This window comes from Mustelus asterias, chromosome 2 (assembly GCF_964213995.1).
Source record: "Mustelus asterias chromosome 2, sMusAst1.hap1.1, whole genome shotgun sequence".
NCBI lineage: Eukaryota > Metazoa > Chordata > Chondrichthyes > Carcharhiniformes > Triakidae > Mustelus > Mustelus asterias.
In genome coordinates this window covers 18,099,709-18,121,772 of record NC_135802.1, presented here as the reverse complement: position 1 = coordinate 18,121,772, position 22,064 = coordinate 18,099,709, and the positions used below count along the sequence as shown (strand labels likewise).

The 22,064-nt window shown below is 43.6% G+C and overlaps 1 protein-coding gene across 7 annotated transcripts in view; it reads right to left on the bottom strand.

Moving 5' to 3' along the window:
* Positions 1 to 3,604: 3,604 nt before the first annotated feature.
* galnt11 (UDP-N-acetyl-alpha-D-galactosamine:polypeptide N-acetylgalactosaminyltransferase 11 (GalNAc-T11)) overlaps positions 3,605 to 22,064 on the bottom strand; it is a 200,005-nt gene continuing 181,545 nt past the window's right edge. For all 7 annotated transcript variants that reach the window (XM_078232041.1, XM_078232016.1, XM_078232024.1 and 4 more), the window contains 3 exons: positions 19,251 to 19,355; positions 16,620 to 16,757; positions 3,605 to 11,865 (listed from right to left, as the gene is read on the bottom strand). In XM_078232041.1, the coding sequence (XP_078088167.1) occupies positions 11,734 to 11,865; positions 16,620 to 16,757; positions 19,251 to 19,355 (375 nt within the window). In that variant the 3' untranslated portion in view covers positions 3,605 to 11,733. The remainder of the gene's footprint in view (positions 11,866 to 16,619; positions 16,758 to 19,250; positions 19,356 to 22,064) is intronic.

Genomic DNA, 22,064 nt, shown 5'->3' with positions numbered 1-22,064 from the left:
CCCTCATCATCCCTGCATTCCTAGTTAAGCAATACCTTGATGTTAAAGTTCTCGTCCTCATTTTCAGATCCATCCTTTTCTCTCGAGTCTCCTCAGATATCCACAATTTTAATTGTGTTGCTTTGATGGCCATGCTTCAGCAGTTAAGGTGCTAAGCGCTGGAATTCCTTCCCCCAACATCCCTGCCTCTCTCTCTTCCTCTCTTAAAAAGCCTACCTCTTAGTCTTATTATGGGGTTTAGTGTCAAATATTTTTTTATAAATCTCCTGTTGAAGGCCTTGGGATGTTTTATTATGTTTGAGGTGCTGTACAGTATAAATGTAAGTTGGTGACTGAAGATGATTGCCTGGTCATTTATCTTGATGTCCGTGCGTGCGCACAAGTCAGCTCCTGCGTCTGTCTATGTTACAACATTTAGAAAGTATTTAGTTGTCTGTAAAGTGCTTTGGGTCCAAGCTAAAGGTGCTGTGCAGACGTGATGTCTTTTTAAAAATGGATCATTTAAAAGGCAAGGCATCAAAACTGATATTTACTTACAAGAAAGGAAACCAACAAAAATCAACAGAACAAGCCAATGTGACACTTCCGTACGCTTATTAACAGTGAGGGTGGAACGCAGACCTGGCAGCAATAATGGATCAAAGTTGTATTGTTTAAATCGAATGATATCAACATGATCATGCTACTGAATGTTGGATCTAAATTAAGGGTGGATCAGTAATTTCTGTAAATTTGTATATTATTTTAATCAGAGGAATGTGGAATTTTTTTAAAAAACATAAAAAATTTATGATCTGTAAAAGCCACGATTCAGGAACGGATCTTCATGTTTGATCAATCACTGAGAAATAACGAGAGTCCTTGCAGCATTTTGGCGGGTGGGTGGGGAAGGGGGCAGTGAGAATTTTGATTCACAGCTTTCGTTGGGCGATTAATGGTCAACAATATTAAAGTGCGGACGTGAAAGCATTTTTCAGAAGAAAACTCGTGACATTTTCAAGGTTCGTGCCATAAAAGAAAAATGGAATCCAATTAAATTTCAGCCAGGAACAACCCACTGTCAGTTTTTCTCATTTTCCTCATTCTACCACCTTGCTCCTGTTACCTTCATGGAGCTCATTCATAGTTAGTGATTTACAATAAAGTGTAAGGTTATAACCTTGTAGGAAATAAAGGGGCTTTATATTCCTGCAGGGGAGGGGGTGGTGGACGAATCCAATGCGCTGATCAATACTCAGCCTATCCCTGCCCTTTGAGCCTGCTCCGCCATTTAATAAAGATCTGATTGTAACCTCAACTCCGCATTCCTGCCTACTCCCAATAACCTATCACCCCCTTGCTTATCAAGAATCTAGCTTCCTTACCCTTGCCTTAAAAATATTCAAAGATTCTACTTCTACTGTGTTTTGAGCAAGCGAGTTCCAAAGTCTCAGGACCCTAGAACCATGCAACATAGAAGAGGCCCTTCGGCCCATCGAGTCTGCACCGACACATTAGAAACACCTGAACTGCCACCTAATCCCATCTGCCAGCACTTGGCCCATAGCCCTGAATGTTATGACATGCCAAGTGCTCATCCAGGTACTTTTTAAAGGATGTGAGGCAACCCACCCTCACCACTCTCCCAGGCAGTGCATTCCAGACCACCACCAAATGACACAAAATTTGGAAGTATTGTAAACTGTGAGGTGGACAGTGTGGAACTTCAAAAGGGCATAGACAAGTTGATGGAGTGGGCAGATAGGTAGCAGATGAAGTTCAATGTGGAGAAGTGTAAAGTGATACATTCTGATAGGAAGAACATGGAGAGACGATAAGGAGTGCAGGAGCAGAGGGATCTGGATGTATGTGTGCACTGAAGCTGGCAGGACAGGTGGAGAGAGCAGTTAATAAAGCATATAGTATTCTGGGTTTTATTAATAGGGGCATAAAATAAAAGAGCAAGGAGGTTATGCTGAATTTATACAAGACACTAGTTAGACCCCAGCTGGAGTATTTTGTAAACGTTTGGGTGCCACACAATAGGAAGGACGTGAACACGTTGGAGAGAATGCAGAAGAGGTTTACAAGAATCGTTCCAGGGATCAGAAACTTCAGTTATGAGGATAAATTGGGGAGGTTGGGGTTATTCTCCTTGGAGAGATGAAGGCTGAGAAGAGATTTGATAGAGATGGTTAAAATCATGAGGGGGCTGGACGCAGATAGGGAGAAACCTTTTCCGCTCGTAAAACGATCGCAAATCAGGGGGCACAGTTTTAAAGTGATTTGCAAAGAAGCAGATGTAATGCTTGTTTGGAGAGCCGGTGCAGACCGACAGGTTGAATGGCCTCCTTCTGCGCTGTAACAATTCTGTGAAAAATGAATAACTCAAAATATTAATATAAATGACTTGGAAATATATCTTCATGCTTTCACTGTTCAAAATTCTTCCTAACAGCACAGTGGGGGTACCTACAGCACATGAACTCCAGCAGTTCAACAAAGTGGCTCACCAGCACCTTCTCAAGGGCAGTTAGGACAGACAATGAACCTAGCAATGCACATATCCCATGAACAAAAAAAAATAAGTTCAGGAGATGGTAATACTGAAATATCAGGGAGGAGGATTATTTTCCATTGCTGGACACCTCTCTTATTCTGCTCTTGAATTCTTTGAGGATTAATTTGTCTTTTGGTTGAATCTCTTTTTGACAGGAGTGAATCAATGGCCAATCAATGGCTGTTTATTCCAAAATAAATTTCAACATTTAGTTTCTCATCAAAATTACATCCATTTTAATTTTGTTTTGCTCCAAACTGTCTTTGGTGTTATGGAATTTTACAGCACAGAAGGAGGCCATTTGGCCCATCATGTCTGCACCAGCTCCTGAAAGAGCTCCCCAGCTAGTCCCATTCTCCATAACCCTCTAAATTCATCACTTCCAAATATGTATCCAGCTCTATTTTGAAACCTCCTATGAAATCCTCCTCCACCACTCTCCCAGGCAGCGCATTCCAAATCCCAACAATATTTTTCACTGTATACTTTTCACGTGACGATAATAAATCAAACTTCCAGTCTATGAAACAAAACAATACGAAAATATTGGCCATGGCACCAAGACACCTCCCCTCTACACTTTTAGCTGCCTTCCCCCACCCCGCCCGTTCCTCTACCATCACCAAGGTAATCTCTTTCAAAAACAGTGCTTATAGACTCTTACCTGTCCACTTGAGAGGACTAATGTCTCATCTAAAAGGCAGTACCTCTGAGAGTGCATCATTCCCTCTTTATTGCAATGATGTTTGCTGAGATTACATGCTTAAGTGTCTTGTGTAGGACTCGTACTGATTATCTTCTGTCTCAGGCAGCAATGCCAATGAAGCCACAAACGACATGACAGACAAATCCTGTTGCTCAATGATATGGACAAAATTAGGAAGTTAACACTTAGATAGTCGTGAAGCTCTTACCCAGCCTGTCAAATACAGCGTATTTATCTGCATATACGGTGTTCTACTTTTCAAATGTACCACATTTCACTTCTATATAAGTTGCTCTTGAAGCTTCAGTACCATTTAGCAATAAACGTTGTCAATCATAAAGAATACAGCCAATACCAATCCTCACACTGCTTTTAATTACACATTAAAAACACAGCACACTCTGGGAAATATACAGCAGTAACACGTACAATTCCAATATGGAAGCAGCCTGTTGTATATTTTAAAATATACCTCAGTTGGAGAGTGAATATCCAAAACCTCTGTGATGTAGAAAATTGAACGAGTGCAAAAAACCTCAGGTTTCTCAATCACTGAAATGAGGGAGATGGTTTGTTTAAATTTGTTTATTTATTAGCGTCACAAGTCGGCTTACATTAACACTGCAATGAATTTACTGTGAAAATCCCCTAGTCACCACACTCCAGCACCTGTTCGAGTACACTGAGGGAGAATTTAGCATCTAATCGTTACGTCTTCCAGGCTGTGGGAGGAAACCGGAGGACCCGGAGGAAACCCACGCAGACATGGGAGAACATGCAGACTCCGCACAGACAGTGACCCAGGCCGGGAATCGAACCCGGGTCCCTGGCACTGTGAAGCAGTGGTGCTAACTACTGTCCCACCATGCTGCCATACAGTGCTAACCACTGTGCCACCATGCCGTCACTACGTAGTGGTAACTGGATTAGCAGGGATATCCGCCAACATTAACAGAGAGGGAGCAGAGGGATATCCACCACCATTAACAGAGAGGGAGCAGAGGGATATCCGCCACCATTAACTGCGAGCGGCAGAGGGATATCCGCCACCATTAACAGAGAGGGAGCAGAGGGATATTCGCCACCATTAACAGAGAGGGAGCAGAGGGATATTCGCCACCATTAACAGAGAGGGAGCAGAGGGATATTCGCCACCATTAACAGAGAGGGAGCAGAGGGATATCCGCCACCATTAACAGAGAGGGAGCAGAGGGATATCCGCCACCACTAACAGAGAGGGAGCAGAGGGATATTCGCCACCATTAACTGCGAGCGGCAGAGGGATATCCGCCACCGTTAACAGAGAGGGGGCAGAGGGATATCCACCACCATTAACAGAGAGGGAGCAGAGGGATATTCGCCACCATTAACTGCGAGCGGCAGAGGGATATCCGCCACCATTAACAGAGAGGGGGCAGAGGGATATCCACCACCATTAACAGAGAGGGGGCAGAGGGATATCCACCACCATTAACAGAGAGGGGGCAGAGGGATATCCACCACCATTAACAGAGAGGGAGCAGAGGGATATTCGCCACCATTAACAGAGAGGGAGCAGAGGGATATCCGCCACCATTAACATAGAGGGAGCAGAGGGATAACCACCACCATTAACAGAGAGGGAGCAGAGGGATATCCACCACCATTAACAGAGAGGGAGCAGAGGGATATCCGCCACCATTAACAGCAAAGGAGCAGAGGGATATTCGCCACCATTAACCAATGACATAGTTAATAGTCAAAATAGTAAATTAATAGATGGAGTCAGAATAAGGGAGAAAATATCAGTTTAAATCAGGGTTATTGTGCATATATGTGAATGTACAGAGTGTGGTAAATAAGATTGGGGAGTTATAAGCGCAGATTGCCATGTGGAAATATGATGTGGCGATAACCTGGTTGAAAGAATGAAAGGAGCGGGTGTTAAATATCTCAGGATACAAGCTGCTCAGGAAAGACAGGAAAGGGAGAAAAGGGTGGCAGTATTGGTTGAGGAGCGCACTGCGCACTGGAGAAAGAGGCTGTCCCAGAGGTTCAAGGACAGAATCATTTGGCTGGAGCAAGGGAACAACAAAAGTGGGATTAAATTGCTGGATCTATTCTATAGGCCACCAACTAGTGAGAAGGATGTAGATGAACAAATGTGCAAAGAAATTACAGACAGGTTCAAAAATTGGAGTAGTTGTAATATGGGATTTTAATCATCTGAATATAGCCTGGGATAGTAGCACTGTAAAGGACAGAGAGGAACAAGAGTTCATAGAGTGTGTTTGGGAAAATTTTGTTTCCAGTCCTAATGAGAAAGGAAGCATTACTAAATCTGATTCCTGGGAATGAACTGGGCCAAATGGATCAAGTGTCAAGAGGAGAACAATTAGGAGACAGTGATTATTGTATTATAAGGTTTAGGTTGACTAAGGGAAAGACACAGAACAACCCAGAGTAAGAATAATTAACTGGGGGAAAAGACAACATCAATGGAGTAAGAATGGATCTCGGCCAAAAGAAATTAGAGAGTCGAAGGTTGGCAGGAAAACTGGCAACTGAACAACCTTTTGAGAAGAGCTGGTTCAAGCACAGTCAAGGTAAATATATCTCCTTCAAGGGGAAAGGTTGGCCAAACAAAGCCAGAGCCCTGTGGATAACACAAGAAACAGAAATTAAGATAAAGAAAAAGTGTGCTTAGGACAGATGTCAGATAGAGAATACAATTGAGAACAATGCTGAATATAGAAGGGTTCAGGGGGGGTGGCAGAGAAGCAAAGAGGGAGTATGTAAAGAGGCTGGCAGCCAACAAAAAAGGGAATCTCAAAGTGTTCTGAAGGCACCTAAATAGTAAAAGAGCAGTAAAAGTTTAAGTTTTTGTAAGTTGATTTATTAGTGTCACAAGTAGGCTTACATTAACACTGCAATGAAGTTACTGTGAAAATCCCCTAAGGAGGAGCGGGGATGGTTAGGAACCAAAACTGCATTTACTCATGGAGGCAGAGGGCAAAGCTGACATACTAAATGAAGAAGATGCTACCTGGGCCATGCTGAAGGTGGAGGTAATTCAGACGAGAAGAGTTATAAATAGATAGATAATTGGATTTCTTTTTAAATTGATTTTATGTAATTAGATATAGCTCTTGAGGCTAATGGGATAAAGGATGGGGGCGGGGGGTGGGGGGGGAGAAGCTGGGATTAGGGTTTTGAATTTAATGATCTGCCATTATCAAAATGAATGGCAGAGCAGGCTCAAAGGAATGAATAGCCTAATCCTGCTTCTATTTTCTATGTATTGCTCTATGTATGGAACATGAGCATTGCTGGCTGGGCCAGCATTTGTTACTTATCCCTAACTGCTTTCCATTTCAGAGGGCATTTGAGAGTCAACCACATTGCCGTGGCTCTGGAGTCACATGTGGGCCAGACCAGGTAAGGATGGCAGGTTTCCTTCCCTAAAGGACGTTAGTGAACCAGATGGGTTTTTACAACAATCGACAATGGTTTCATGGTCATCGTTAAGACTTTTAATTCTTTATTGAATTCAATTTTTATCATCTATCATGGCAAGATTTGAACCCAGGTGCCCAGATCTTGTCCTGAATCACTGGATTACGAGTCCAGTGACAATACCACTAGGCCATTGTCTACCCAATAGGCTGTCTGTACTTCAAAGTTGATAAGGCACCAAGACCAGATGCGATGCATCCAAGGATATTGCGAGAAGTGAGAGTGGAAATTGTGGAGGCACGGACCATCATTTTTCAGTCTTCCTTGGACTGAGGGGTGATGCCAGAGGACTGGAGAATTGCAAACATCACCACCTTGTTCAAAAAAGGGTGTAAAGATGAGCCCAGCAACTCGAGCCTTGCAGCTTAACTCTTGTCAGGGGGAAACCTCTAGAAACAGCAATCCGGGACAAAATTTATAGTCACATAGACAAGTGTGGGTTAATTAATGAGGGCCAGCATGGATTTGTTAAGGGATACTCATGTTTAACTAAGCTGCTGGAGTTTTCTGAAGAGGTAACCTGGGGTTGATGAGGGTAATGCTGTTGATGTGATGCACATGGACTTCCACAGTGCCACACAACAGACTTGTGAGCAAAGTTACAGCTCATGGAATAAAATGGACAGTAGCAACACAGATACAAAATTAGCCGAGAGACAGGAAACAGAAAATAGTGGTTGACAAATGTTTTCCGGGCCGGAGGAGGGTTTGCAGTGGAGTTTCCCTGGGGTCAGTGCTGGGACACTATATTAATAACCTAAGTGTTAATGTACAAGGCACAATTTCAAAGCTGGTCGATGATACAAAACACTGGGAACTGTGAGGATAGAGTAGAACTTCAGAAGGAAATAGACAAGTTGATGGAATGGGCAGACAGGTGGCAGATGAAGTTCAATATGGAGGAATGTGAAGTGATTCAGTTTGATACGAAGAACAAGGTGAGTCAATATAACGGATACAATTCTACAGGGAGTTGAGGAGTAGAGGGGCCTGGGTATGTCGGTGCATCAGTCATTGAAGGCGGCTGGACAGGTTGAGAGCAGACTTACTCAACAAAGCATTCAGAAGGGAAATGATAATTAACTGAAAAGGAAGAATGTGCAGGGCTATAGGGAGGAGGCGGGAGAATGGCACTATGTGAACTGCTCATTCAGAAAGCTAGTGTAGACACAATGGGACAAAAGGCCTCCTTCTGCACTGTAACAATTCTGTGATCTATGTGGTTCACCAACCTTCCAGTGAGCTTTTGTGCAAATACATTATAGGAATAAGAATAAGTTATTTTGATAGAGATTCTATCAGAGACATACTCACTGACGAAGGTAGCCTTGGCATGGTAATGAATTCATATACTAAATGCATCGGAACAGGATGTGATTAATTTACATTCCTTTCCCCACATGGCAAAACCACATGAGGCCCATAGAACACCCACAAGAAACAATGTGCTGCCTCAGAGGAAAAGCGATCAATCCTTACAAACTCTTCTGTGCCCTCTTGAGGCAAGTCCATAATCATAATCCACAGAAGCCGGGGGTCAGGTTGCAGCCGGGGGTCAGGTTGCCTGTCCACTCATGTGGAATGAGGAGGGAAAACAATATAAAAGCCAGATAAGGGGCGGGGGTAGTGAGTGGAAGGCCCCTTGGAAACCCAAGAAGAAGCCATTCTTGGCTATAGAGTTGGTGCAAAATAAATTTCAATAAATAAATGCCACCATCTCTTCCATCTACCCAGTTTTCTCAGTGTGTGCTTACCTGAGCTGTGTTGGTCGAGACAGCGGCTGGGTCAATCCCTGCTCTCTATTGTCTAATCTCTTCCAGGTCAGTGGGTAAACTTACCCAAAGCAGGTCTGGGGTGGGAGGACCGCCTTACAGTGTGCGCATGTCCAGGGGAACAAGGACAACCTTGACTGTCAGACCCCACCCAGTTGAACATCTTCTGAAAGATCCCTCTCTTGGCTCATACATGGATAATGGCGATTACAGAAAAATATGGAGGAGACAATAGCACATCCCCACCCTGACCGCAATAAAGCAGCACAGAATAGTCAATAAATCCAGGTCCTGAGAGTTCCAATCCCACCATTCAGACAGATGGGCTAACGGCAGTAGGAATGACTGGGAGTCCTGCCCCAAGTGCTTCCTGAATGTTATTTCGAGGTGAGCAGCCAGCCAGAGAAAGGTTGGCCAACATTTGATGCATGTGTAACTTAATGCCCTCCACATTAGCCCAGCCACGTGTAAAGAAGGCCCGTCACCACCTGCTCGGGGAATGAGGAATATGGAATGATTTGTGCCTCAGTAGCATTACTCACAGAACCAATTAAAAAGACCCTCAGGAGAGAAATCTGACAGAGGAAACAAAGAAAAACAATTGCCCACAACCAATTATCTTAGTAAAAGGTGCGGCCACGTACAACCTTTACTGCTGATATCCTCTACGTTAAATTACCTACCAGCAGTGATTCAAAAACAGATTGAATTTATATCGTGACTTTTGGAGAATATTCCAGAGTGCTTTACAGACAGCAATTGTCATCATGCTGATATTAGGATGGGTGGCTAAAACCTTGGTCAAAGAGATGGATTTTTAAGGAATGCCTCAAGTGAGTTAAAGAGACAAAGTGGCTTAGAGAGGCTATTCCAGAGTCCAGATGACTCAAAGTACAGCCAATGGTGGGGTGAAGGGGGGCCAGGGTTGAAGGAAGGTTGGCAGGACGTTGAGGGATTTGACTATGAGGACGTGACCGTGTAGAGCAGGAGCTTGTTGGAGGTGAAGGTGAAAGGGTGGAGTAAGGGCTGGAAGGCAGTGGAGAAAAGAAGCTGTGGATATTCCTGGAGTAGTGAGCGGCTTTGGAAACGGGGAGCAAGGCAAGATAGTGTTTGATGTGATTTAGCCTAATCTCAAGATGAACGGCTAAACCAACTGGGAGCCACATGCATTCAGCACTGCACATCTTGAACTTAAGAAGGTAAGCATGGAGGAGGCATACTGGTTTGAGAGCGAGTAAGTGATTTACTGGGATCAAGGCCAACAAGAGCAGAGGACAGGGTGCAATTGACCTGATTAATCATTGCCAACTTATTGTGGAGAATGCAGGGCTCAAGTTAGATGTTTGGGTGTTTCAAAGTTTTGTTGTAAGTGGCTTGAGGATGAGCTGCTTCCTAAGGTGAATACAGAAGGAAGGGGGTTTAGAACAGGGTTGTCAGTGGTAAGGGAAGTGCAGCACAGTGACACAGTGGTTCGCACAGCAGACTCAAAGCTCCAGGGTCCCAGGTTCAATACAAGCCTTGGGTCACTGTCTGTGTGGAGTCTACACGTTCTCCCCGTGTCTGTGTGGGTTTCCTCCAGGTGCTCCGGTTTCCTCCACACTCCAAAGATGTGTGGGTTAGGTTGATTGGCCATGTTAAATTGACCCTTAATGTCAGGGGGAGCGGGGTAAATATGTGGGGTTATGGGGATAGGGCCTGGGTGGGATTGTTGCCGGTGCGGACTCAATGGGCCGAATGGCCCCCTGCACTGTAGGAATTCTACGATTCTATGAAGTGACAGAGATAGCCTTGCCCGTAATGGACAGAATGAGGATAAGAGAAACCATCTGAAATGACACAGGATGATGGGAATATATTTGGGACAGTTTATTTAAGGTGGACAGTGAAATCAAAGGAAAGAGGTCAAGAAAGGGGAAGATGGAGGTTGAAAGGACGCAGAGAAGGAAAGGGGTGAAGAAATTTCAAGGAGTGACAAACTTGGTATGTGGCTTGAATAGGTAGCAGAGAACAAAGATTTTTAAGGAAAGGTGGGATGGGTGGAACTTGGTGAGATGCTGAGATAAGCTAAAGGTAACCAGAAGTGGAGGGAGCAGACTAAGGTGAGGACCAGGCCACGAATGCGGGGAATCTTTGATAAGGTTCTAGGAGTCATCACCTGTGACTCAGGTTACTATCAAGGCCATGATATCAGTGCAATCATTCACACTAAAGTTAGGGATGTTGAGGGTCTTGTTCGCAAGTGAACATACACTCTGAAGGGAAATGCAGGGAGGTACAGTGATTGTTAATCTGCAGGAAGAATCCAATGTGTTAGCAGTGAGACTGGTGAGCAAGGCGGAATAATTTTCTGATTCAAAAGAAACCTATTAAGTAGTTGTTCAAAAACAGCTCTGTAGCTGCCTTTTGTTAAAATTATCCACCATGTTGTACACGAGTATCGGCATGTTCAATAACGATGAAACGAATAAGATCTCACCATCAGTTTCAAATACAACAAGGCTCCTCCTTTCTCTTTTAAGAATTACCATATTAAATAAATCTGAAGGACTTAAATAACTACATTTGAAATTGGACAGCAATTGCTCATGATAACTTAATGATCTTAACTTAGGTGCATGTTAACACACAGAAATACTTTAAACTTTTCATTGGTACCAGCCTAGAAAGCTTTCAACCAAGCATTTGTAGATGAACAATTTCATGTAAGCTTTTTAAAAATGTATTGCGTAATAGATAATATCAACAAAAGCATGTTTCACACACATGTAACGGTACATGATAAAACCTTCAACATTAAGTGGCTCTACTCAAACCTGATTCACATGATCTATTGTAAAATCTTGCATGATTTGTTTTTAAACTGGTGACGCTCGACATGCACAGAAACTAAAGCAACTTTGTCAGACAAACAATCACTGGATGGAAACAAGGCAAATCATAAATAATAATTACTTTTTTTTTTACAATTTCAAACCGCTTACAATATCCATAGAACAAAATCGGAGGCTAAAATAGAAAAATATTTTGTGGTAAAATTACTATCTTAAGTCATTAGTTTCAGCAAGTTGAGATAGTTGAGGTAAGGACCTTGCCACCACCTTCCTGTTTTTCTATTAAAAAGTGGAATTGTCAGCTTTTCCTGCTCCTGAGAAACGTCTTAAATGGAAGATTCAATTCCAATCAATCTTCGGATAACATTTTGGTCGTCTCCCTCCCCAAGATCAGCTCTCTATTTGCCACTGCTGTGCGACAGAGCTATCACAAATTGCCAAGGCAATATATCCTTTGATGTCAGCAGGATCTACCACTTGAAGGCACTGCCCAGCTGACACTTGATATATGCGGTTATTTTTCTGTGGGGGAAAAAAAAATTAACAATTATAAGTCACTTTCCCAAATCTATTTCACTACCAAGCTGTGTCAGTTAACCAAGCATATAATAGAACTGTTTTATTACTACACTGCATGGAAATATTGCCCTTGCTGCATTATGGTGGCATAGTGGTTAGCACTGCTGCCTCACAGCGCCAGGGACCCGGGTTCAATTCTGGACTTGGGTCACTGTCTGCATGGGTTTCCTCCGGGTGCTCTGGTTTCCTCCCACAGTCTGAAAGACGTGCTGGTTGGGTGCATTGGCCATACTAAATTCTCTCTCAGTATACCCAAACAGGCACCAGAGTGCGGCGACTAGGGGATTTTCACAGTAACTTCACTGCAGTGTTAATTTTTTTAAAGTTTAAAGTTTATTTATTAGTGTCACAAGTAGGCTTACAGTCACACTGCAATGAAGTAACTGTGAAAATCCCCTAGTCGCCACATTTCGGAACCTGTTCAGGTACACTGAGGAAGAATTTAGCATGGCCAATGCATCTAACCAGCACGTCTTTGGACTGTGGGAGGAAACCAGAGCACCCGGAGGAAACCCACGCAGACACGGGGAGAATGTGCAGACTCCACACAGACAATGACCCGAGCCGGGAATCAAACCTGGGTCCCTGGCACTGTGAGGCAGCAGTGCTGACTACTGTACCACTATGCTGCCCCATGTAAGCCTACTTGTACCACTAAAAATAAGCTTTAAACTTTATGGATGGAAAATACAGAGTGCCCATCTTCAGCAGTCAGACAATATCAGGGAACCATCTAAAGATCTAACTGAAATCCCACTGCTGCCAGAATTGGTTCAATTTTTATAAGATGTATTCAAGGGACAGCTGGATATAGCACTTGGGGAGAATGGGATCCAAGGTTATGGGGAGAAAGCAGGATTAGGCTATTGAGTTGGACAATCAGCCACGATCATAATGAATGGCGGAGCAGGCTCAAAGGGCCAAATGGCCTCCTCCTGCACTTATATTCTACATTTCTGTGTAAATGCACAAAATTCTGAGACAGCTTGACGAGGTAGGTGCTGACAGCATGCTTCACCTGGCTGCAGAAACTAGAATCAGGGGTCACAGTCTCAGGTTAAGAGTTTGGCCATTTATCTCTGAGATGAAAAGAAATGTATTTGCTCAGAGAGTTGTGGATGTTTGGAACCTCTACCCTCGAGTGCTGTGGATGTTCAGTGGATGAGTATATTTAAGAGGGTGTGTGCATGTGCTTGTGTGTGAGAGAGAATGATTTAATTGAGGTGGGGAAAGGTTAATGGAGACAATTTGTCTGGAAGAATTGAGGGATGTAATGAGTAAAGGTACTTAGCATTTGTAATGAAGCTTCCAAGCTATGGGCAGCACAGTGGCACAGTGGTTAGCACTGCTGCCACACAGCACCAGGGACCCGGGTTCGATTCTGGCCTCGGGTCATTGGCTGTGTGGAGTTTACACATTCTCCCCGTGTCTGTGTGGGTTTCCTCCAGGTGCTCCGGTTTCCTCTCTCAGTCCAAAGATGTGCGGGTTAGGTTGATTAGCCATGCTAAATTGCCCCTTAGGGGGATTAGCAGGGTAAATATGTGGGGTTATGGGGATAGGGACTGGGTGGGATTGTTGTCAGTGCAGACTCAATAGGCCAAATGGCCTCCTTCTGAACTGTAGGGACTCTATAGACTAAAAAAAGTGGTTTTATCAGTAAACAGACAATGTTTAGAAATTGGCATTAGGAGATAGAGACGGTCTTAATTTTTTGAGCTGTTAAATTTTAATGGGAAGTAAAAGACTTTTGCACTGGCAAAGGTTTCATAAGTAAACAAAGGAAGATGATTAAATTTTATCTGATCCCAAAAGTGGGGGCTATAGAAAAAACATTTTGGAAAAAATTAAATTCAAACAATTGCTGACAACAATGGAATTGAAGATGTAAGGAGAGATGTTGAGCTGTGTTGGCCGTGCGGAGAAGACCTCTTGAAACAGCTCTAGGATGGGAGATGGTGAAGTTTGAATCAGTCATCAAGTCAGGGCAGAAAACGTCTTGTGTTGCGAAAGGTAGTCTTGTTCAAAGATTTCTTGGATTGTCACATCAGAGTGGAAGTGAGTTTGAAAGGTTGTGCGGGATGCTTAAAGCAACAGCAATTTTGCCTTTGGTAATATGACTGGATTTTTATAGTTACTCATCTATAGGGGAGCATTGCCTGGGAAATGTTTGCTTGTGGGTTTGACCAAGCAAGGAGTCTTTTGAGGGGAATGTTTTGTAAGATTATTTTTCACTGTATAATTGTAATCTTGTGTACTTAAGATTTTTTTGTTTTCAAAATCCCTGAAGTGTCACCGGACATTTGCTGTTGGGATAATACTATTCTTCTCATTTTCAGATTTCAAGAGAAAGGTCCAAATTTCCCCTGGAATTTGACTTGCTCAGAAATTAACATCTGCTGTAGTCATAAGAAAACAGTCAATGGAGATGAGAAGAGGGTGGAAAAGTAGAGTTGAGATAGAAGGTTATCTATCTATAATCTTATGGAATGGTGCAACGAGCTCGAGGAGCTGTGTGATCTACTCCTGCATCTATTTCTTATGTTTTTAACCAAATCTCTGGAAGAGTCCGGGATACCAGTTCCTTCGAGGGCTTTTGGTTGGAACACCTGTGATCTTCTCTTCTGCACTGAGAGTTCTGGACAGTATCTCTAAATTCTTTTCCACTGCTGGAGGAATAAGCATGTGGTCACCGAATGATGCAAAGGAGCCACGTGTTGGCTGATTGACTGGGTTGGGTTTAGATATCTGGCGCTGTTGGTATCAGGAGGGCAGCTAGTTATGTCAAGGCAGGTAGTCTGCCTTTATTTAGTAGCTGGCCTGTTATTTAGGAATGTGGGAGAGTTTGGCATCTACCAGATCACTCTGCTGTCTCTATGTACCTATTAGTTGCGGGGTGGGGTTAGGGGAGACTCGATATAAACCTAATAACATAGCAGTTTTGCTTCTCACTCTAAGTACAAAAGGATAGTGTTAGCAACAACAGAGTAAGGAACACATGAAAATTGGGAAGATTAATTTGAGGAGAGCAAAGGGACAGTCGTGTTAAATTTCCTCCTTCCTCCCTCACCTGGCACGAGTCCCACCTCATCTCAAATGCTGCTGAAATCCTTAGCCATATCCATGTCAACTCTGGACCCAAATTCTCCAATCTCCTCTCTTTGTAAACTCCAATGCAGTTGGAAATCAGCCTGTCCCACATTAATTCTCATTCATTTACCTGACTACACAGGCTTCCTGTTCTCCCAAGTGCTGAATTGAAATGCCTTGCACGCAAGCCCGAGAGTGCCATACCCAGATATTTTCAACAGCCTATCTTCCATTACGTCACATCACTTATGGTTCCAGCAACAAATTGATATAAAAGCACAGAGGCATAATCAAAGAATGGAAACTGAAGCATAAAAGGAGATATTAAGCGAGATAGTCAACTCCTTGGTCAAAAGAGATGGAGGGATGTTAGTTCATGTGTGTTGAGGACCATGAAAGCACGACCAGCAACAGCGAAACAAAGGGAGGCAAGAATGAACAAGAGTCGAAGCACCAGAGTGTTCGGGGTGGAGCAACGTAGAGATTGAGAGAAGAGCAAAGCTATGAACACACTCAAATACAAAACTGAGCCCTTAAATTTAAGGTGTTTAATGGATCAGTGGAAACAGGAATGAGGAGGCAAGCAGAATTTGGTGTGGGACAGGATAAGGCATCAGAATTTCAAGTTTACTGGGTGGCCAGACAACTGGAATAGCCAAGCCCGGAGATGATAAAGCAAGGCTGAGAGCCCCAGAAGCAGATGTGCAGACATTGGGCCAGAGGTGCAATTAAACTGTTTGAGAGCAGCAAGTAGGCAGTCGTTTGGAATGGAAAGGATACAGGGTCAGTCAGAACTCAGATCAGAGTTAGAACTGTCTGCTTCAAATTGAAATGGTGACTGGTTCTGGAGTTTGTGTCGGTGGGTGGGGGGAGCAACAAAGGCACTGGCAAGTCGATTGCCTAGTGGTATTATCGCTCGACTATCAATCCAGAAACTCAGCTAACGTTCTGGGGACCTGGGGTCAAATCCCACCACGGCAGATGGTGAAATTTGAATTCAATAAAAAATTGAAATTTAAGGTTTACTGATGACCATGAAACCATTGTCGATTGTTGGAAAAACTCATCTGGTTCACTAATGTCCTTTAGCGAAGGAAATCTGCCAGCCTACATGTGACTCCAGAGCCACAGCAATGTGGTTGACTCTCAACAGCCCCCCATGGGGCAACTAGGGGTGGGCAATAAATGCTGGCCAGCCACCAACAACCATGTCCCACAAACGAATAATAATTTTTAAAAATTGGCTCTGGCTTTTCTGGTTTTTGCTGGAGCTTGTTACGAAAGATGGGGTTAAGAGAATGTGAGGTGGGGCACATCGATGAGATGAGCTCTGGCAGAGGTGAAAAAGAAAGTCTAGGCAGACAAAGGGTCATGGCGAGGGAAATAAAAGCGATGAATCTGAACTGCAAAACCTCATGAGCCATATCTTCATACAATCGTTGTACTGAAGTATCATGCAGAGTTTCCTGAAGATACAATTATGTAAGAAAATTAAAAGATGGTCAGGTTGCAGGTGGTTTGTTAATGCATTAGATACTTCTCTGGAATGGCATTCTGGCATGTGTCACAACGGGCATATTCTGAATAGCTTCAAAGTAACATAGTCTTACCCCCAAAGTCCACTGTTGCGATCCCCCTGAGCCGTGACATTTCATGAGACGTGGAGAATCTGACAAGCGAGTCTCTGCCATGTCCAAGCAGAGCAGGTTGGCCAGAATCAGTTCATGTTCTTCATCATAAACCCAAATCTGTAAATATCACCCAAAGTGACAGCAGAAAATGCAAAGTGAACACACAATATCTCCTTGAAATGTCAAGAGGAAAACATTGTATGACTTATAACTAAAATCTTTTTTAAAAAGTACTTTTGCGTTAGAACACGTTATTGAAATATCCTTCATGTTGGACTGGAGAACAGCACAGAATTTAGCACTGGGGCTTTTTATTTAGAATGTTGTGTTTTCCCTTTCTCTGTTCTCACTAAATCAGTTGTTTCCTCATGATCTGGGAGGGCAGACAGGATGGGACAGTAACCACTCACCTAGTTACCATTAACACTCATATTCACGCACACAGATTTCCTTGCCTCCAAAGTGAGCAGGTTGAACTGCAGTGTTCATTGTATCTCCAGCTATGTCAGTCATTGAGTCTCACACCGGGAAACTGACCTCAGCACATCATTTAAGAAAATAAGGAATACGGGTAGGAGTGTGCCATACTGCTCCTGCTCTGTCACTCAATACGACCTTGGCTGATCTTCTGCCTCCATTCCACTTTCCTTGTATACTTACCATATCCCTCGATTCTCTGAGAGATCAAAGATCCGTCAATTTTGGCCTTAAACATACTAAACGATCAAGGAACCACAACCTCCTGGTGGTAGAGAATCCCAAAGATTCACACCCTTTGAGTGAAGAAATGTCTCCTTATCTCAGTCCTCAATGATTGACCCCCTTATCTTGAGACTGTGCTGCCGTGTTCTGAATTCCCCAGCCAGCAAAACAACCTCTCAGTCAAGATATTCAAGCAGATTTCATAAAATCCCTACAATACAGAAGCCGGCCATTTGGCCCATCAAATCTGCATCAACTCTCCAAAAGAACATCTTACCCAGGCCCAACTCCGGACCTACCCCATTTACCCAGCCAACCCCCTAACCTGCACATCTTTGGAATGTGGAACAAAAGTGGAGCAGCCAGAGGAAACCCACGCAGACACGGGGAGAACGTGCAAACTCCACACAGACAGTCACCAAAAGCAGGAATCGATCCCAGGTCCCTGGCACTGTGAGACAGCAATGCTAACTGTGCCACCGATTTGTTATGACATCTCGATACACAAGCAGTAACATTATTTATCATTTTGATGTCAGCTGTGGCTCAGCTGTTAGCAGTCTTGCCTTTGAGTCACAATGTTCTGGGTTTTAATACCACTCCAGGGCTTGAGAGCAAGAAAACAAGGCTGTCACTCCAGTGGAGTACTGAGGGAGTGCTGCACTGTCACAGGTGCTGTCTTTTGGGCTAGCCATTAAACCAAGGTCCCACCTGCCTGATCTAAAAGATCCCATGGCACGATTTCGAAGAAGAGCATAGGAATTCTCCCCGGTGTCCAGGCTGATATTTATCCTTCAATCAACATCACAAAAGATTGATTATCTGGTCATTACCACACTGCTGTTTGTGAGAGAGAGCTGAGATTTTTAAGGGGAGAGATATAAAAGGGTCCAGAGGGGCAATTCTTTCACACAGAGAGTGGTGAGTGTCTGGAACGAGCTGCCAGAGGTAGTAGTAGAGGAGGGTACAATTTTGTCTTTTAAAAAGCGTTTAGACAGCTACATGGGTAAGATGGGTATAGAGGGATATGGGCCAAATGTGGGCAATTGGGACTAGCTTAGTGGTTATAAAAAAGGGGCAGCATGGACGAGTTGGGCCAAAGGGCCTGTTTCCATCTTGTAAACCTCTATGCGATTAGCTGCCCTGTTTCCTGCACTACAACAGTGATTACACATCAAAAATTACTTCATTATCTGCTCTTGTGGAATCATAGAATGATACATTCAGCCCATTAAACCTGTGCTGGAGGGTGTTCTTCAGAGGACATCCCTCCTTTGTCTCACTTCCTCCATTTCACTTCAAGGACAGTGTGTGTAAATCTGAGTGTGCTGCTTCTTTTATTTCCCTTTGATGTTCAGGTCAGAATGCAGCTCTTTAAAATGGTTGGAGCAGTGCTTTGAAACACTGGGCATCTGTGCTCATTATGCATTGACAGGAGTTTCCACCACTGCTCCTGTCAGTCATCCACAGGTAAGAAACTCTACTGCTAGGAGGCTTTAGAGTCGGCCTCAGTTGCTGAAAGCCAACCTGTTGAGTTTATTAGTTAGTTGGAAAAAGAGAGTTTCTCTCTCCCCAACAAGCATGGTCACTTTCGACCTTCCAAAATATCAAGATTTCATTTGCTGAAAATCACTAATTATCTTTCTCTTCACCTTACCTGTAACTACAACACTATATTCTGCACCCTATCCTCTTCCTTTCCTCTGTGTACTTCATAAACAGTTTGTTTTTTCTGTATTGCGCACAAGAAACAATACTTTTCACGGTATCCCAATACATGTGACAATAATAAATCAAATCAAATCAAGTTGATCTATAAAGGATTTCAACGGCAGAAACTTATCCATGACTCAGGAAAGGAAATTCAGGAATTTGGGTACAATTCAAAAACTTTCACAAGCTCCTCACCTGATCTGGATCTGATAAGTCACATTCCTTGACCACCACTATTCCTGCTTTCTGGCTGGGATGGTTCTGGGCACTGATGCATTTGGCTGTCTGCAGATGCCGTATCTGCAGAGATAGAGGGTAAGGTTGGTTATATCATATAATGATTTTTCAACATGACTGTCCTATTACTCAGATTCTGCTCAGTGTTTCACTTATTCATAGTCTTGTACCGAATTTACCACACTGAAACAGGCCATTAGGCTCAACTGGTCTACATTAGGGCTTTTGAGATAGCCACTGCAGGTCGTCCAATTCCTGAAGCATACAGCAGCGTATACCGCTGGGTAAACCGTGACCTTAGTTTGGAGTTTGAGATTCTGGTCCTCTTTTCCTCAGTCACCTGGAGTGGGAGTTGGTACATTGAATTTCATTGTCTATGTTTGCCTTCCTTGAGAGTGCCACATGGGCCTCCTCTCACCTTATTTCATATAACCCAGTCAGCATATCCTTCTGTCACCCTCTCCCTCATGTATTTATCCAGATGCCTTTTATATGCAATTATGACCTCCTTCTTCAGTAGTCCCTTGGATTCGAGGATGACTTGCTTGCACTCTTGTTGAATAGGTTCTGAAATTGCCCCCATGTCCAATGCACGATCTGCAGACTCTGTCACATGCAGGTGATGTTTGAAGGATTGGATAGATGGGTATTTGGAGCTTTGCACACTTCACCACAGCACATCCTCAACGAAGTTCCTCCTGGATGTGCCTTCTCCATTTTGGTTGGTCACAAAACAGGGTCTCCCATGAGTCGGAAGGAATGTTTGAACACTACAGGGATGCTTAGAGGATTAATGCATTTCCAATGTCCAATATCACGGATATCAGAGGTAGGTTCTTTACGCAGAGAGTGGTTGGGGTGTGGAATGAACTGCCTGCAGTGATAGTGGAGTCAGACACTTTAGAAACATTTAAGCGGTTATTGGATAGGCACATGGAGCACACCAGGATGATAGGGAGTGGGATAGCTTGATCTTGGTTTCAGATAAAGCTCGGCACAACATCGTGGGCCGAAGGGCCTGTTCTGTGCTGTACTGTTCTATGTTCTATGTTCTATGTCCTCCTGTGAGTCTTCAGTCATGGCCAAGTTCTGAGCAGAGCGGTTGCTTTGGGAGTCTAGTGTCAGGCACACAAATGGTATGTCCCACCAGCAGAACTGGTTTAGTGCCTTGCTGCTGGGCAAGTTAGATTGGGAAAGGACGGTGCTGTCAAAGTGCCTTTCTTGCCACTAGATTTGGAGGTACTTGTCCCATGCTTTCAGGTACCTGCTGTAGATCATCCAGGTCCCCAAAGCATGGGATCACTACTGCCTGGTAAACCAATAGTAATCCAGAACTAAGAGTCAAATGGTGACCACAAAGAACAGTGCAACACAAGTACAGGCCCTTCGGCCCACCAAGTCTGTGCTGGCACAGATGCCTCTCTAAATTAATATTTTCTTGCCCTACATGGTCCATATCCCTCTATTCACTGCCTATTCATGTATCTATCCAGATGCCTCTTGAATGTTGTCATAGAATCTGCTTCCACCACCTCCTCCGGCAGCACGTTCCAGGCATTCACCACCCACTGTGTGAAAAAATTGCCCCTTACATCTGTTTTAAACTTTCCCCCTCTCACTTTCAACCTATGCCCCCAAGTAATTAATCCTTCAATCCTGGGAAAAAGACTCTGACTATCCACTCTATCCAAGCCTGTCAAAATCTTGTAAACCTCTATCAGGTCCCCCTCATCCTCCGACGCTCCAATGGAAATAATCCAAGTTTGTTCAACCTTTCTTCATAGTCCATATCCACCAAACCAGGCAACCTCCTGGTTGATCTCTTCTGCACCCATTCCAATGCATCAACATCCTTCCAGTAGTGTAGTGACCAGAATTGCACACAATACTCCAAATGCAGCCTAACCAAAGTCTTACACAGCTGCAACATGATTTTCCAATTCCTATACTCAACGCCCCGACCGATGAAGGCCAGCGTGCCATACGCCTCCTTGACCACCTTGTCCACCCTGAATTGCCACCTTCAGGGAACTGTGGATCTGTACGCCTAGATTCCTCTGTATGCTAATATTTCTAAGAGCTCCACCATTTACTCTATACTTTCCTTCTGAAGTAGACCTTTCAAATTGCATCATCTCACATTTATCCTGGTTAAATTCCATCTGCCATCTTTTGGCCCACGTCTTCATCCAATTTATATCCTGCTGTATCCTCTGACAATCCACCTCAATATCCGCTAATCCCCAAAATTTGTATCATTTGCAAAACCATTGACAATTATCGGAAAAACCCATCTGGTTCACAAATGTCCTTTAGGGAAGGAAATCTGCCCACCTTACCTGGTCTGGCCAAGACGTGAATCCAGACCCACAGAAATGTGTTTGAACCTCAACTGCCCTCGGCAACTACCGATGGGCAATAAATGCTGGCCTGGCCAGCAATGTCCACATCCTAAGGTCAAATAAAAAAACATAAACCCCCAGAGTCTTGCCCCTCTACATTCTTAGAAACTGTGCCATTTAGTCAAGTCTATATTGCCTCTCCCTTCTTCCTAAATGTATCATCTCATCTTTATTTGTATTAAATTCCATTTACTATTTGTATGTCTATTCTGCTAGCCTATCAATGCTCTATTGCTGTCAATTAGTATCATTCTCACGGTTTGCCAGTCCTCCAAGATTCGTACCATTTGCACATTTTGAGCACTTCTAACACATACCCACTCTCATTTCCCTTCGTTTCTCCAAACATGTTCCAACACTTCTTCCTCCT